Raw genomic sequence first — 13838 nt, forward strand, 5'->3', positions numbered from 1 at the left:
CCTGCTTCCCTTGCCAACTGCCCCTTGCCCCACCCCTCTGCCAACTGCCCCATCTCCTGCTTCCCTTGCCAACTGCCCCTTGCCCCACCCCTCTGCCAACTGCCCCCTGCCCCACTGCCAACTGCCCCATCTCCTGCTTCCCTTGCCAACTGCCCCCTGCCCCACCTCACTGCCAACTGCCCCATCTCCTGCTTCCCTTGCCAACTGCCCCTTGCCCCACCCCTCTGCCAACTGCCCCCTGCCCCACTGCCAACTGCCCCATCTCCTGCTTCCCTTGCCAACTGCCCCCTGCCCCACTGCCAACTGCCCCATCTCCTGCTTCCCCTCTGCCAACTGCCCCTTGCCCCACCCCTCTGCCAACTGCCCCCTGCCCCACTGCCAACTGCCCCATCTCCTGCTTCCCTTGCCAACTGCCCCCTGCCCCACCTCACTGCCAACTGCCCCATCTCCTGCTTCCCTTGCCAACTGCCCCTTGCCCCACCCCTCTGCCAACTGCCCCATCTCCTGCTTCCCTTGCCAACTGCCCCCTGCCCCACTGCCAACTGCCCCATCTCCTGCTTCCCCTCTGCCAACTGCCCCTTGCCCCACCCCTCTGCCAACTGCCCCCTGCCCCACTGCCAACTGCCCCATCTCCTGCTTCCCTTGCCAACTGCCCCCTGCCCCACCTCACTGCCAACTGCCCCATCTCCTGCTTCCCTTGCCAACTGCCCCTTGCCCCACCCCTCTGCCAACTGCCCCACCCCCTGCTTCCCTTGCCAGTGCCCCCGCGGCCAAATCCCCCCTTGACCCATCCGCCTCCCGCCCGCTCCCCCGCAGCCCGGCCCGCCCCGCGGCTGACGCTGCGGCGTCGACTCGGCGCCTCCCCAGCCGGAGCGGGGCGGAGGCAGCGCTAGGCCGCGGCGCGCTGGGCCGGCGGGCCCCGAGTGGCGGTTGCCCGGCTGCTGCCCCGCCCGGAGGCCGCCGCCGCCGCGATGCTGGTGCCCGTGTTCACCCTGAAGCTCAACCACAGGATCCTGCCCCGCACGGTGGCGCTGGGCCAGTACGATGGGACCCACCCGTGCCTGGCGGGCGCCACCCAAGCGGGCAAGGTAACCGCCCACGGGCCCCCGGAGACTGCCCCCGCTCCCCGCCACCGGGGCATCTCCCCCCCCCCGCCACTGCCCCCGCTCCCCGCCACCGGGGCATCCCCGCCACTGCCCCCGCTCCCCGCCACCGGGGCATCTCCCCCCCCCGCCACCGCCCCCGCTCCCCGCCACCGGGGCATCTCCCCCCCCCGCCACTGCCCCCGCTCCCCGCCACCGGGGCATCTCCCCCCCCGACACTGTCCCCGCCACCGGGGCATCTCCCCCCCCCGACACTGCCCCCGCTCCCCGCCACCGGGGCATCTCCCCCCCCCCCCCGACACTGCCCCCGTTCCCCGCCACCGGGGCATCTCCCCCCCCCGCCACTGCCCCCCCCCCGCCACTGCCCCCGCTCCCCGCCACCGGGGCATCTCCCCCCCCCGCCACTGCCCCCGCTCCCCGCCACCGGGGCATCCCCGCCACTGCCCCCGCTCCCCGCCACCGGGGCATCTCCCCCCCCCGCCACCGCCCCCGCTCCCCGCCACCGGGGCATCTCCCCCCCCCGCCACTGCCCCCGCTCCCCGCCACCGGGGCATCTCCCCCCCCGACACTGTCCCCGCCACCGGGGCATCTCCCCCCCCCGACACTGCCCCCGCTCCCCGCCACCGGGGCATCTCCCCCCCCCCCCGACACTGCCCCCCGTTCCCCGCCACCGGGGCATCTCCCCCCCCCCGCCACTGCCCCCGCTCCCCGCCACCGGGGCATCTCCCCCCCCCGCCACTGCCCCCGCTCCCCGCCACCGGGGCATCCACCCCCCCCCCGACACTGCCCCCGCTCCCCGACACTGCCCCCGCTCCCCGCCACCGGGGCATCTCCCCCCCCGACACTGTCCCCGCCACCGGGGCATCTCCCCCCCCCGACACTGCCCCCGCTCCCCGCCACCGGGGCATCTCCCCCCCCCCCCGACACTGCCCCCGTTCCCCGCCACCGGGGCATCTCCCCCCCCCCCCGCCACTGCCCCCGCTCCCCGCCACCGGGGCATCTCCCCCCCCCGCCACTGCCCCCGCTCCCCGCCACCGGGGCATCCACCCCCCCCCCGACACTGCCCCCGCTCCCCGCCACTGCCCCCGCTCCCCGCCACCGGGGCATCTCCCCCGCCCCGCCACTGCCCCCGCTCCCCGCCACCGGGGCATCCACCCCCCCCCCCCCGACACTGCCCCCGCTCCCCGCCACCGGGGCATCTCCCCCGCCCCGACACTGCCCCCGCTCCCCGCCACCGGGGCATCTCCCCCGCCCCGACACTGCCCCCGCTCCCCGCCACCGGGGCATCTCCCCCGCCCCGGCACTGCCCCCGCTCCCCGCCACCGGGGCATCCACCCCCCCCCCCGACACTGCCCCCGCTCCCCGCCACCGGGGCATCCACCCCCCCCCCGACACTGCCCCCGCTCCCCGCCACCGGGGCATCCACCCCCCCCGACACTGCCCCCGCTCCCCGCCACCGGGGCATCCCCGCCACTGCCCCCGCTCCCCGCCACCGGGGCATCTCCCCCCCCCGACACTGCCCCCGCTCCCCGCCACCGGGGCATCTCCCCCCCCCGACACTGCCCCCGCTCCCCGCCACCGGGGCATCCACCCCCCCCCGCCACTGCCCCCGCTCCCCGCCACCGGGGCATCCACCCCCCCCCGCCACTGCCCCCGCTCCCCGCCACCGGGGCATCCACCCCCCCCCCCGCCACTGCCCCCGCTCCCCGCCACCGGGGCATCCACCCCCCCCCGCCACTGCCCCCGCTCCCCGCCACCGGGGCATCTCCCCCCCCCCCCCCCCGGAGACTGCCCCGCTCCCCGCCACCGGGGCATCCACCCCCCCCACCCCGCCACTGCCCCCGCTCCCCGCCACCGGGGCATCCCCGCCACTGCCCCCGCTCCCCGCCACCGGGGCATCCACCACTGCCCCCACTCCCCGCCACCGGGGCATCCACCCCCCCCCGCCACTGCCCCCGCTCCCCGCCACCGGGGCATCCACCCCCCCCGCCACTGCCCCCGCTCCCCGCCACCGGGGCATCCACCCCCCCCCCGACACTGCCCCCGCTCCCCGCCACCGGGGCATCCACCCCCCCCACCCCGCCACTGCCCCCGCTCCCCGCCACCGGGGCATCCATTCCCCCCCCCGACACTGCCCCCGCTCCCCGCCACCGGGGCATCCACCCCCCCCCCGAGACGGGGGCATCCCCCTGAAAACTCCTCCCGCCACTGTCCCCGCTCCCCGCCACCGGGGCATCCACCCCCCACCCCCGAGACGGGGGCATCCCCCTGAAAACTCCCGCCGAGACTGTCCCCGCCATTGGGATACCCTCCCCCCCTGAGACTGTCCCTGTTCCCGCTCCCCACCACTGGGACATCGCCCCATCCCCGAGACTGCCCCTGTTCCCCATCACCCCCCGAGACTGCCCCTGCTCCCCACCACAGGGACCCCCAGGGAGACAGCCCTGCCCATGGGGATGTCCTGAGACTTCCCCCACTTCCCGCCACAGGAACCTCCCATGGAAACAGCCCTGCACCTGGGGACCCCCTGAGACTGCCTTCACTCCCTGCCCATGGGCCCCCCCCAAGACTGCCCCCCAATGTCTGCCATGGGGACCCCCAGGGAGAGAGCACTGCACATGAGGAACCCCAGGGAGACAGTCCCACTCCCTGCATATGAGAACCCCCTTGAGATTGCCACCACTTCTTGCCATGAAAACTCCCTTGAGACTCTCCTAAGCCCTGACACAGGAACCCCCATGGAGATGGGGACCCCCCGAGACTGCCCTCACTCCCTGCCACAGGGATCCCCCTGGAGACACCCACAGACATAGACACCCACCCCTGACATGTCCCCCAGTCCCTTCCATGGAGAAACCCCTGGACAGAGGGACCCCTCCATAGAGACAGCCATAGACAGGGGGACCCTACTCTGGAGACTGCTCCCAATCCCTGCCAGAGACACCCATAGACCCAGGGCCCCACTCAGATGCCTCCCTGCTCCCCACCACGGGGACCCCTTACAGAAGCACCCACAGGCACAGGAACATCTGCCTCACAGAGACTCCCCCTAATCCTTGCTATGGGGATCCCTCACCCTGGAGACACCTATGGACATGGGGACCCCTACCCACTCACTCCAACATCCCCAGTCCCTGCCAAAGGGACACTGCCTTGCTGAGGCACCCCTAGGCACAGAGTCTCCCCGCTCCCCTGGCATCTGGTGACTTCAGTGGGATCTGTGGGTATTCACGACTGAAAATCGGACCATTAATTCATATCCGCAGTAAACCTTGCAAAGCTTGCACTGGTCAGAGCAACAAATACAAACCCATTTCTTTCCATGCCAATGGCAACAAATATGAGGTCAGCTGCCACACCTTCCCTCGCAACCCTTCGCTGTGAAATGACTCTTCATTGTTTGTCATACACAGTAACTTCCAGGGGAGGAAAACCCTAACTGAACAATGCTCCTCCAAGAATAAATGAAAACACCTAATCTGAAAACAATTTTTGGCTCATGTCTGCCAGGGTTTTGGTGTCAGCTAAAAGCCTTGTTTTTCCATGCACATGATTCTTACGAGCCTCCTTTTTTCTCCTCCCTGAGGTGTCCGTAGTGGCTTTGGCTGCCTTTCTTTTACAGAAAGAAGGATGAGATGCTGCTTTCACACAGCTTGTACTGCGGAGCTTGTACTGAATGGGTCTGGTGTTGCCTAAGCCAGCTCAGCAAAATACATGACAACTCTTTCCTTTTCTCATCCCTTTAAAGCAGTGTTTCCCAAACTTGGGACACCGCTTGTACAGGGAAAGCCCCTGGCGGGCCTGGCTGCTTTGTTTATGTGCCATGTCCGCAGGTTTGGCCGATCCCAGCTCTGGGCACAGTGAACAGCGGCCAGTGGGAGCTGGGATCGGCCAAACCTGCGGACATGGCAGGTAAACAAACGGGCCGGGCCCACCAGGGGCTTTCCCTGCACAAGCTGCATCCCAAGGTTGGGAAACACTGCTTTAAAGGATGAGGACCAGGGAGCTGATCCTGCAATCAGTGAAGCCAATGAGAATTTTGGCACTGACTTCAGTGGGAGCAGGATTGGGCCTGGAAAAATTTGCTTTTTGCTGTGGTTGATTTTATGATACCTTCTGATTGCTGAAAATTGATTCATTCTTAGAAAATGGAAATGTGAAACCATGAAATAAATAAATATCCTCAAAACACCCCTCTCTTTTAGCAGCCTGTGCAGTATTATACAGGCTGATAGCCAGAAGCTCTTATTTACCATTAATATTTTTGGCTCTTGTATCTTGCCAAGAACACTGCAGCCCTAGAGTAGGTATGTCTACACTAGAATTATTGACCTAAAATTTCCCACTGTTGCATTCTGCTGGTGTTTAACCATCGTATTATCTGCAGCATTAGATGAAACACTGGTTAAAATGCAAGTGGTTGGTCTGCACTAGCTCTCCCAACCATTGCTGCCACCAGTCGAGCTGCAACAGTGAGGAAATTGGGTTGTGTGTTTAAAGGCTAGCGTTGACCTTCTCCCCTCCCCCAAGAGCATGATTCTGCAATGTGTTTAATACCTGCAACTCCCATTGCCTGAATTGAAGGTGCTCAGCACCCAATGGCATATGTTTAGCATATAGCAGGATTGGGCCATAAAACAGTTAAATTAATGCATCCGATGAAGTGAGCTGTAGCTCACGAAAGCTTATGCTCAAATAAATTGGTTAGTCTAAGGTGCCACAAGTCTTCCTTTTCTTTTTGCGAATACAGACTAACACCACTGCTGCTCTGAAATACATCACTTCAGTTCATTTGGCACCTTAGTGGTATTTTAAAGATTTGCGCTCATGTATGTTGTGATATTAGACCTCAGATTCTGGAAGGTCATGTGACTGTTTCTCACGTTTTAACTTGTTTGTTTACCCCATAATTATTCAATGTTTTGATTGCTTCTGATGTTCTTTTTTGTATTTTAAAAAGTTATAAAATATGTACATTTAAATCAGTGAAGCTTTTTTTTTTTTTTTTTTCCAGTTCTGGTATGGCTAAAAGCAGACCTTCAGTTGCTTATATCAAGTTTTTTGGGTCCTGATTTTCTGTAACTTCCTCCAGCATCTGTGTCAGGGCTCCTTGCTTTTTTGAAATAGCAGCTGCAGAATGAAATGGTCACTGATGCCCACAGGATTCTTAAGGGCCCTGCAAAGGACTAGAGTCTTGTTAATTTCATTGCGCTGCTGCTGGGGGAAAGCCATGATCAGCAGCAGAGGCACTGAAGCTATCTGCAAACATAGAAAGACAACACTGGAAACTTAATTTTTTTAAATGAAAGGTTAAATTCTGCAAAAAAAAAAAAAAAATGAATGACTTAAGTCCCCGCCCCACCCAAAAAAAGTTTCTAAGTTTGTTGTTAAGTGGGCAACTGTATTTTTCAAGTTGTGTGTTTTGTTATACAGTTCTCAGCTACTGTAATGGAAATTAGCATCCTCACTGACTTAACTCTGGAGATGTTGCAGTGTTAAAGGAAATGCATGTTTGCTGTAAATCAGATGACTACTTTGCAACACTGGAAAACTTTATTAAGTGCAAGCTCCCCAACAGTTCTAAACCCAACAAAGGAAGTTTAACACAATTGTTAGAATAAAACATAGGCTGAAACATAAACCTACAAAAGCATAGAAAAGTTGCACTTAGGCTGCTGCAATTTGCACATGATTCACCCCTGTAGTTCCCAAACTCTTTTAGTATTATTTATTTGTATTATGGGAATGACTAGGGACCAATCAAGAACAGGGACCCATTATATTATGCACTGTATAGACAAAATAGTAGACTGTCCCTTCCCGAAAGGCCTTGCAATCTAAATAGAGAAGGGTCTATTTAGAAAAAGGGTAGGGGAAAAGAATATAACACACAAACAGAGTGATTGGCTGCAAACAATTTTTTTCCTTCCCTTTTGAAGGAGATGGGGATTGGTATGTATATTAAAAAACTGTAGCAAATGCATTCTACTGTGCGAGTAGGAGGAGAATACCTTTGTCTTCACAGTTCTACTTTTAAATCCACCAGTTCCATTTGCAAACCAAGGTTCCAGGCCCTGAATTAGATCTGCTTGAGTGAACCCTTTTGCACATGCAGAGGGCCCTGGATTACAGTGGGTCTCGACACAGACAGTGCTTTCTTTGGCTGTATAGATCCAATTGCAGGATTGTGGCATAAAACTTTATTTGGGTTTTAACACAAGAAACGGTGGGGGTAAACACTGCTTCTAGGCATGTGTGTTAATTGGGCTTGGATTAATTATACTATTAAAGCATTTAACCTTGAAGATAAGTACAGAAAAAGGAGGCTAACGATTTTCCAATCTCATGTGATATTGTGCTACTTGCATATAGTGCATAAATTACTATAATAAATTGGTTAGTCTCTAAGGTGCCACAAGCCCTCCTTTTCTTTTTGCGAAGACAGACTAACACGGCTGCTACTCTGAAACCTATAATAGCCCTGTTTTTGCTAATACCATTACCAGGAGAGACAGGGCATAACTTTAATATTTTAAAAATAATCATTCTAAATACTAGAGAGACAAGATGGGTGAGAAAATCTTTTATTGGACCAACTTCTGTTGGTGAGAGAAACAGGCATTTGAGCCACACAGAACTCTTCAGATGTGAAGAAGAAGAGTTCTCTGTGGCTCAAAAGCCCCTCTCTCTCTCACCAACAGAAGTTGGTCCAGTAAAAGATATTACCTCACCCATCTTGTCTCTCTAATATTCTGGGACCAACATGACTACATCTACACTGCATACCACATTCTTAGTACTAGTCAGTCTCAGTTTTCAAAATGGTTTTAACATTACTCCTCTGCAAAGCTGGCACAATTGTGCTTGTAACAAACTTTGGAAATTGCTGGTTATGTAGCGTAGAAGGTACCTAAAGGGGGTGTAAGAAACAGTGACAGCAAAAAAATAAAAATCGTAATGCGTCCATCTATCTTTGTTAGATTCCAGAACCTGTGCCTGAATACCAAGACTAACTCTTACTGCTTCTGAATATATGCGGTGGCTAGCAGGATTTAGAACAATCTTTGAAATGTACCTTTTGTTTGTTTTTTTTTTTACAGGTTTTTATTCATAATCCTCATGCCCGTGGCCAGCATGTAAGTGCAAATCGTATGATGCAAAGCAGCCAGGATTCTGATATTTCTCTTCTCAACATTAACCAGGGGGTCAGCTGCCTGACAGCCGGAGTGCTGAATCCCCAGCTTGGCTATGATTGTCTTCTAGTTGGAACACAGACTAATTTGTTGGCTTACGATGTGTACAACAACTCGGATTTGTTTTATAGAGAGGCAAGTTAATTTCACTCTTAGTCTTCATCTTTCTTTCTTATAAAGAAGTTTAGGAGTCATAAATTCTAAGTTTATTTATTTGATTGCTGTGCTTTTCTTTTTGCAGATCAGTGATATAATTAGATTCAGGACTTTCTGGGCAGAGGACTTGCATGTTTTGAAAATCAGTATTATATTTTTAAGAGGACAATATAATGCTAATGTGACATTGTCAGTGAGTGAGTTTTTTTAATATGCTATACCAGTTGCAAGTCAAAACTTAAAAGCCTTTGAAAATATTCAGAGCTGAAAAAAATTAGAATAGAATTATATATTCCAATCCGATATCCTAAGTCTGCTTGGAACAGTATTTTGGAAAAGCCATGGGTTTGTCATTGATTCACAAATTTTGTAGGAAAAATTTAACACATTACATTATTCTGGGCAAACTATTCTTTATTTTTTGGTTAAATAGCTAAAACTAGTTCATTAAATATTTCACCATTTTCTTTCTTTTTAAACTAGAAACAGGGTAATAAAAATTAAAAAAAAACTAACCAGGTGTGCGGGTGGGGAAAGGAGTTTGTACATAGAAGGTTAATGACCAGCCTGAGTAATTGCAGACTGATCTTATTGTAAACTTCATCCTAACCAATGTGAGTAACTGGGTTGACCTACCTTAGTACTGTAACCTCTCCCCATTGTTTGTTACTCTCACTTGTCTCATGTTATAGTTAGGCTCCAATCCTGCACTTGAATCTGTATGGCCACAGGGGTCAACCCATGGAGATTTGATTACAAGATCAGGGCCTCCTATGGCCTCCATCCCACAGTCACATGCTAGGAATGAAAGGGTTTGCTCGTGTGCAAGTCCCATTGAAGTCTACAGGCCTTTGCACATGCCTGGGGGAACACTTCCACAGATCTCATGGTCAGATTGGGACTTTAGTTTATAAATTCTTTGGGGCAATGAGCAGGTCTTCGCTAAGCACTTCACAGGTAACACTGTTCTGGGTACGATAAAACAAGAGATACTAAAAATGTAACAGTTCAGGTTACTTTCTCTTACTCCACTACAGTGGACATAAACAGAGCCAATTTTGGAAGAGTACATGCTCATTAGGTTGTAAAGAATGTGACATTATGAAAAACCCTAAAAGTTGCATTTTTATCATAAGCCGTAGATGTGGCATACATACAACCACCATCATGTACAATTAAATACAGCATACCTTTTGCTGTTTATGTTTGAAGTTGGTTATCTATTTTGTTTAATTCCTGGTTACTGCTTCAACCTTTTAGGCTAACAAATAGTTTAAAGTAAATGATGAATAACTTCTGAGTTATTCCATACAGTATTAGGTTAATGTAATGCGGGATGCTTTCTCTGATGCATATACAGTATGCATAGGCCTATCTGAATCTTTGCTATGTTTAATGGTTTCCTGCAGATTACCGACGGAGCTAATGCAATAGTGCTTGGAGCACTAGGAGATATTTCCTCTCCTCTTGCTATTATTGGTGGAAACTGTGCTCTGCAGGGCTTTGACCATGAAGGAAATGATCTTTTTTGGACGGTAAAGATACAGTCTTTGACCTTGCTACAAGAGTATTTTTGATCAAAATTATGTTTAATAAAATCAATATTAAATTGATTTGTGATTAATCTTAAACTAAGAAAGATTTGAGCTAATGATAAGCTATGTGTATTTGTAATTTACTCAGTATATACAACAATTGGAGCCCGAACCAACGATATTCTAATAGTCTTTGTTCTCTTGGCAACTCAGAACACAAATGTAATTGTCACAGGCTAAACTAGCATAAGTATTGATGACTCCTTTCTTTTAATTTTAGGTTACTGGGGACAATGTTCGTTCATTAGCATTGTGTGATTTCGATGGTGATGGGAAAAAAGAGGTTGGTTTGTTGTGGACGGGTTCTTCTGTAGTATTGTCCTGCAGTGAATCTATGTTGAAAGAAAATAACTGAATCATCATATTTGACTCCTTTATGTTGCTGGTTAGATTTAACTGGTTGGAGCTATCGTCCTTTCTTAGGCCCTGATCCTGCAAACACTTATGCACATATTAAACTATACTGTGACTTCACTGCAACTAGTTACAGTGGGTAAAGTTAAGCATGAACACAAGTCTTTGTAGGATTTGGAGCCTTGCTTTGGCTGTGTTGATCACTAATGATAATTCTGAAGCAGTTCTTTGCATTTTACAGTGTATTTTCTCTCAGATAAAATTAAATATATGTAAAAAATACTTAAAGCAGCCAGCTTGCTGGACCCCCTATTGACTGATTTAGATTAGTTTAAATGGAAAAGAAACAGTTCGTTAGAAACCATGTTATTCATTATAGTGGACAATTGTAAAATTGTATTACAAATAATCTCATTTATGGTTGGACTTGTTTTTGATTTATCCATTCTCAAATCCAATCACAGTGCATCTTTTCAATAATGACAATGATTAACTGTTACCCACTGCATTGGTGTAAGACTGAAAATAATTTTAACAAGCTTCTTGCTATTGAGACTACATAAGGGAAGGGCAGGGAAAACAATTATGCCCAGATGGTGCATTTACAGTGTGTGGGTGTGGACCCCTGTGCCTATTAGGCTACTACATCAGTGTGCAAACTTCATTATAAAATTCAAAGATCAATAAGAGATAGAAACAGCGTTTTTTAGAAACTGGATCACTTCCCCCTCCCTTTTTATTGCCTGGGAAAAGCCTCATTTTTGTGGGCTAAGGACTTGTACCACTGACATGCGCATACCACAGATGTAATCTAAATTTCTTCTGCTCACCCATGACGCAGTCTTACAAATATACAGACCCTTCACCTATAGGGGTCTCACTGAAGTAATCTATTTGCAGGATTGGTGTCAGTCACACCTCTCTTCCTCCACCTTTGTGACAGGGGTGGGACTCACCACTGCAGAGCCTCCTGTTGGTACCTCCAGGAATTAGCTCAGTCCATGTGGAGCACCCTCCACTGGTGGTGTCCCATCCATCTCTCACTCTCTGTTGGCATCTGGACCCACATTGCTCCCTTTTCACTGCACCCTCTTCAGGACACTGCCCTCTAGTCCACACTCACCTACTTCTAGGGGTGTGGGTTATCAGTAGTTTTTCTCTTCACCCCAGCCACAATGGCCAACCACACTCCAAAGTCTAACCCCTTTTGGCAGGGGTCTGGTGCCATCCTGATAGCCAAGCCTAACATCCAGGTGTAAGTGCAAGCAGGGGGACACAGGCCCACCCTCTACTCTGGGTCCCGACCCAGGGACCCTTTGGCAGCAGCCTTCCTGCCCTCCTTCTCTCCCTTTGTCCATCTCTCTCCCTGGGCCATTCCCCCTTCAGCCCCTTTGCACCAGCTAGGCCCTTTCCTCAGGGCCTGCAGCCTAGCAGGTACCAGGCTGGAGTTCCCTTCTGCTCCCCCTACATGACCAGTACTGCACTGTCCCTGGTGCTAATCTCCTCACACAGAAGACAGACCTTCACCCTTTGAAAGCCTAGGCAAGACTGCCTGTCTCTTACCTGGGCAGCCTTTATATAGGGCCTAGCCTGGCCCTGATTGGCTACCTCTTGCTCAGCCCTGATTGGCTCCCCACAGGCCCTCTCTGATTGGCTGCCTGTCTGTGCAGCCACTCTGGCCTGCTGTAGCCCAATCTGGCCTGGGGGTGGGGCACTGCCCCACCACAACCTTATTTGCTGGAACTGAGTGGGCTGATGGACAAGTAAAGCCACGTATTAAGCAATGCTGGAGATGATTCTAGGCTAGCAAGGTCCAGTGAGAAGGGTACCAGAGAGGGGGTTAGAACTGAATTGTATTCTTGGCTCTGCCATTGATTCACATTGTGACCTTGGACAAGTCACTCAACTTCTATAAACTGGAGGTGATGACATTTGCTCATCTTTGTAAAATGGTTTTCCACATTGCCTTGTTTGTTCTTTAAGACTCCCTGTTCCAACAAATAGTGTGCAGGAAAGGAACTGATAAAACTGAGTGCATGAGCAGTAAGAACCAGGGCCCAAGTCAACATTGTCCTGCACATCATGCAATCATTTACACTAAATCAGAACGGTAGCATTTTGCACCCACTTTTGCACTGGTGTAAAGCACTAAGGTGCAGGGCAACAATGAACTGGACCCTCGGATTAGCTGATTTGGGTCAGCATAGAGCAAGAGGCCTTTGAATATGAGATGATCAGTGCTGTAAAATGAAATAGCATTCAGCTGTCTGCTCGTATGAGCATGGTTAATGCTTGGCATTGGAGGTCATGATCTATTTGAATCCACATGGCTCTTAGAGAGTTGCAACTGAGCTGCAGATTCCCTACCCCAATACAGAGGATATAATTTTTCTTATGTATGTAACTACAGTTATGAATGCTAGTACTGAGTTGTGGACAGTGAGACAAGAATATATCCTGGCAGTAGTAGAGTGCTTTCCCTCATCCTTGCCTTAGGTATTTTAGTATGTGTTCTTAGAGTTTACACTGCCAAAATAGATGGAAATAATGCTTGAACAAAAAGAGAGTCTATGGCACCTTTTGGTCCCAAAGCACTTTACAAACTTTTCATATCACCATTAAAAACTCTTGAAGACTGGGCCTAGCGTATTTGTTTGCTCAGTAAAAACTTTCTGCTTGCCTCTAAATTCTTGTGTCTTTGTTTTTGTTACTGTGAGTTAAATAAACTGTTTTAAGATTATTTCTTTCTTTTTAGCTTCTTGTTGGGTCTGAGGATTTTGACATCAGGGTTTTTAAAGAAGATGAGATTGTGGCAGAAATGTCAGAAACAGAGGTAAATTATTTCTAAGCAGTGTTTATTGTATGCTCAGATGGGTACAAAATATTGCCCACCAATCTACAGTGGCTTAGATTTACTATGATGACCAGTTGAGTTAATTAATCTTTCCTATTTTATGAGCACTTTAAAAAGTTACAATTTAATAATGGATTTAAACCATCTGGATTGTGATTTTTGCTGTGCTGTTTTACAGATAGTCTGCCAGGTTTTAAAAAGAAAATGTTGTTTGTCAGAAAATTAGGGCCCCATCCAAGCACACTGAAGTCACTGGAATGATCCCATTGAGGTCAATTGGCTATGGATCAGGCCCTCAGTCAGAAACTGTGAACAAGAGAGCTCATTCGGTTACAATATTTGCCCCCAAAATCGTAGGATAGGCAGGGTCAGAGCATGGCTAAGAAGTCAGTGCCTGTAGCTCTTGGGCAGGAAGTTCAGTAGTTAATAAGACAACCTCAGTATTTTATGTTGGTATTGTCTCAGATTAGTGGTGCAAGATTTTTCTCGAGTGCATTGACAGAAACATGAGTAAGCAGTTTGTGGATGCACAAATACAGAGGAAGCAAGGTTACGTTAAAAAGAAAATCACGCTGTATGGACA

General features: G+C 51.4%; 1 protein-coding gene across 5 annotated transcripts in view; it reads left to right on the top strand.

Moving 5' to 3' along the window:
- The first annotated feature begins 878 nt into the window (after positions 1 to 878).
- Positions 879 to 13838, top strand: part of BBS2 (Bardet-Biedl syndrome 2) — a 33505-nt gene continuing 20545 nt past the window's right edge. For 2 of the 5 annotated variants that reach the window (XM_073307469.1, XM_073307473.1), the window contains exons 1-5: positions 879 to 1088; positions 8204 to 8431; positions 9862 to 9987; positions 10268 to 10330; positions 13157 to 13234. In XM_073307469.1, the coding sequence (XP_073163570.1) occupies positions 972 to 1088; positions 8204 to 8431; positions 9862 to 9987; positions 10268 to 10330; positions 13157 to 13234 (612 nt within the window). In that variant the 5' untranslated portion in view covers positions 879 to 971. The remainder of the gene's footprint in view (positions 1089 to 8203; positions 8432 to 9861; positions 9988 to 10267; positions 10331 to 13156; positions 13235 to 13838) is intronic. The other 3 variants (XM_073307472.1, XM_073307470.1, XM_073307471.1) reach the window with 3 other exon arrangements.

This window comes from Lepidochelys kempii, chromosome 12, assembly GCF_965140265.1.
Source record: "Lepidochelys kempii isolate rLepKem1 chromosome 12, rLepKem1.hap2, whole genome shotgun sequence".
Lineage (NCBI taxonomy): Eukaryota > Metazoa > Chordata > Testudines > Cheloniidae > Lepidochelys > Lepidochelys kempii.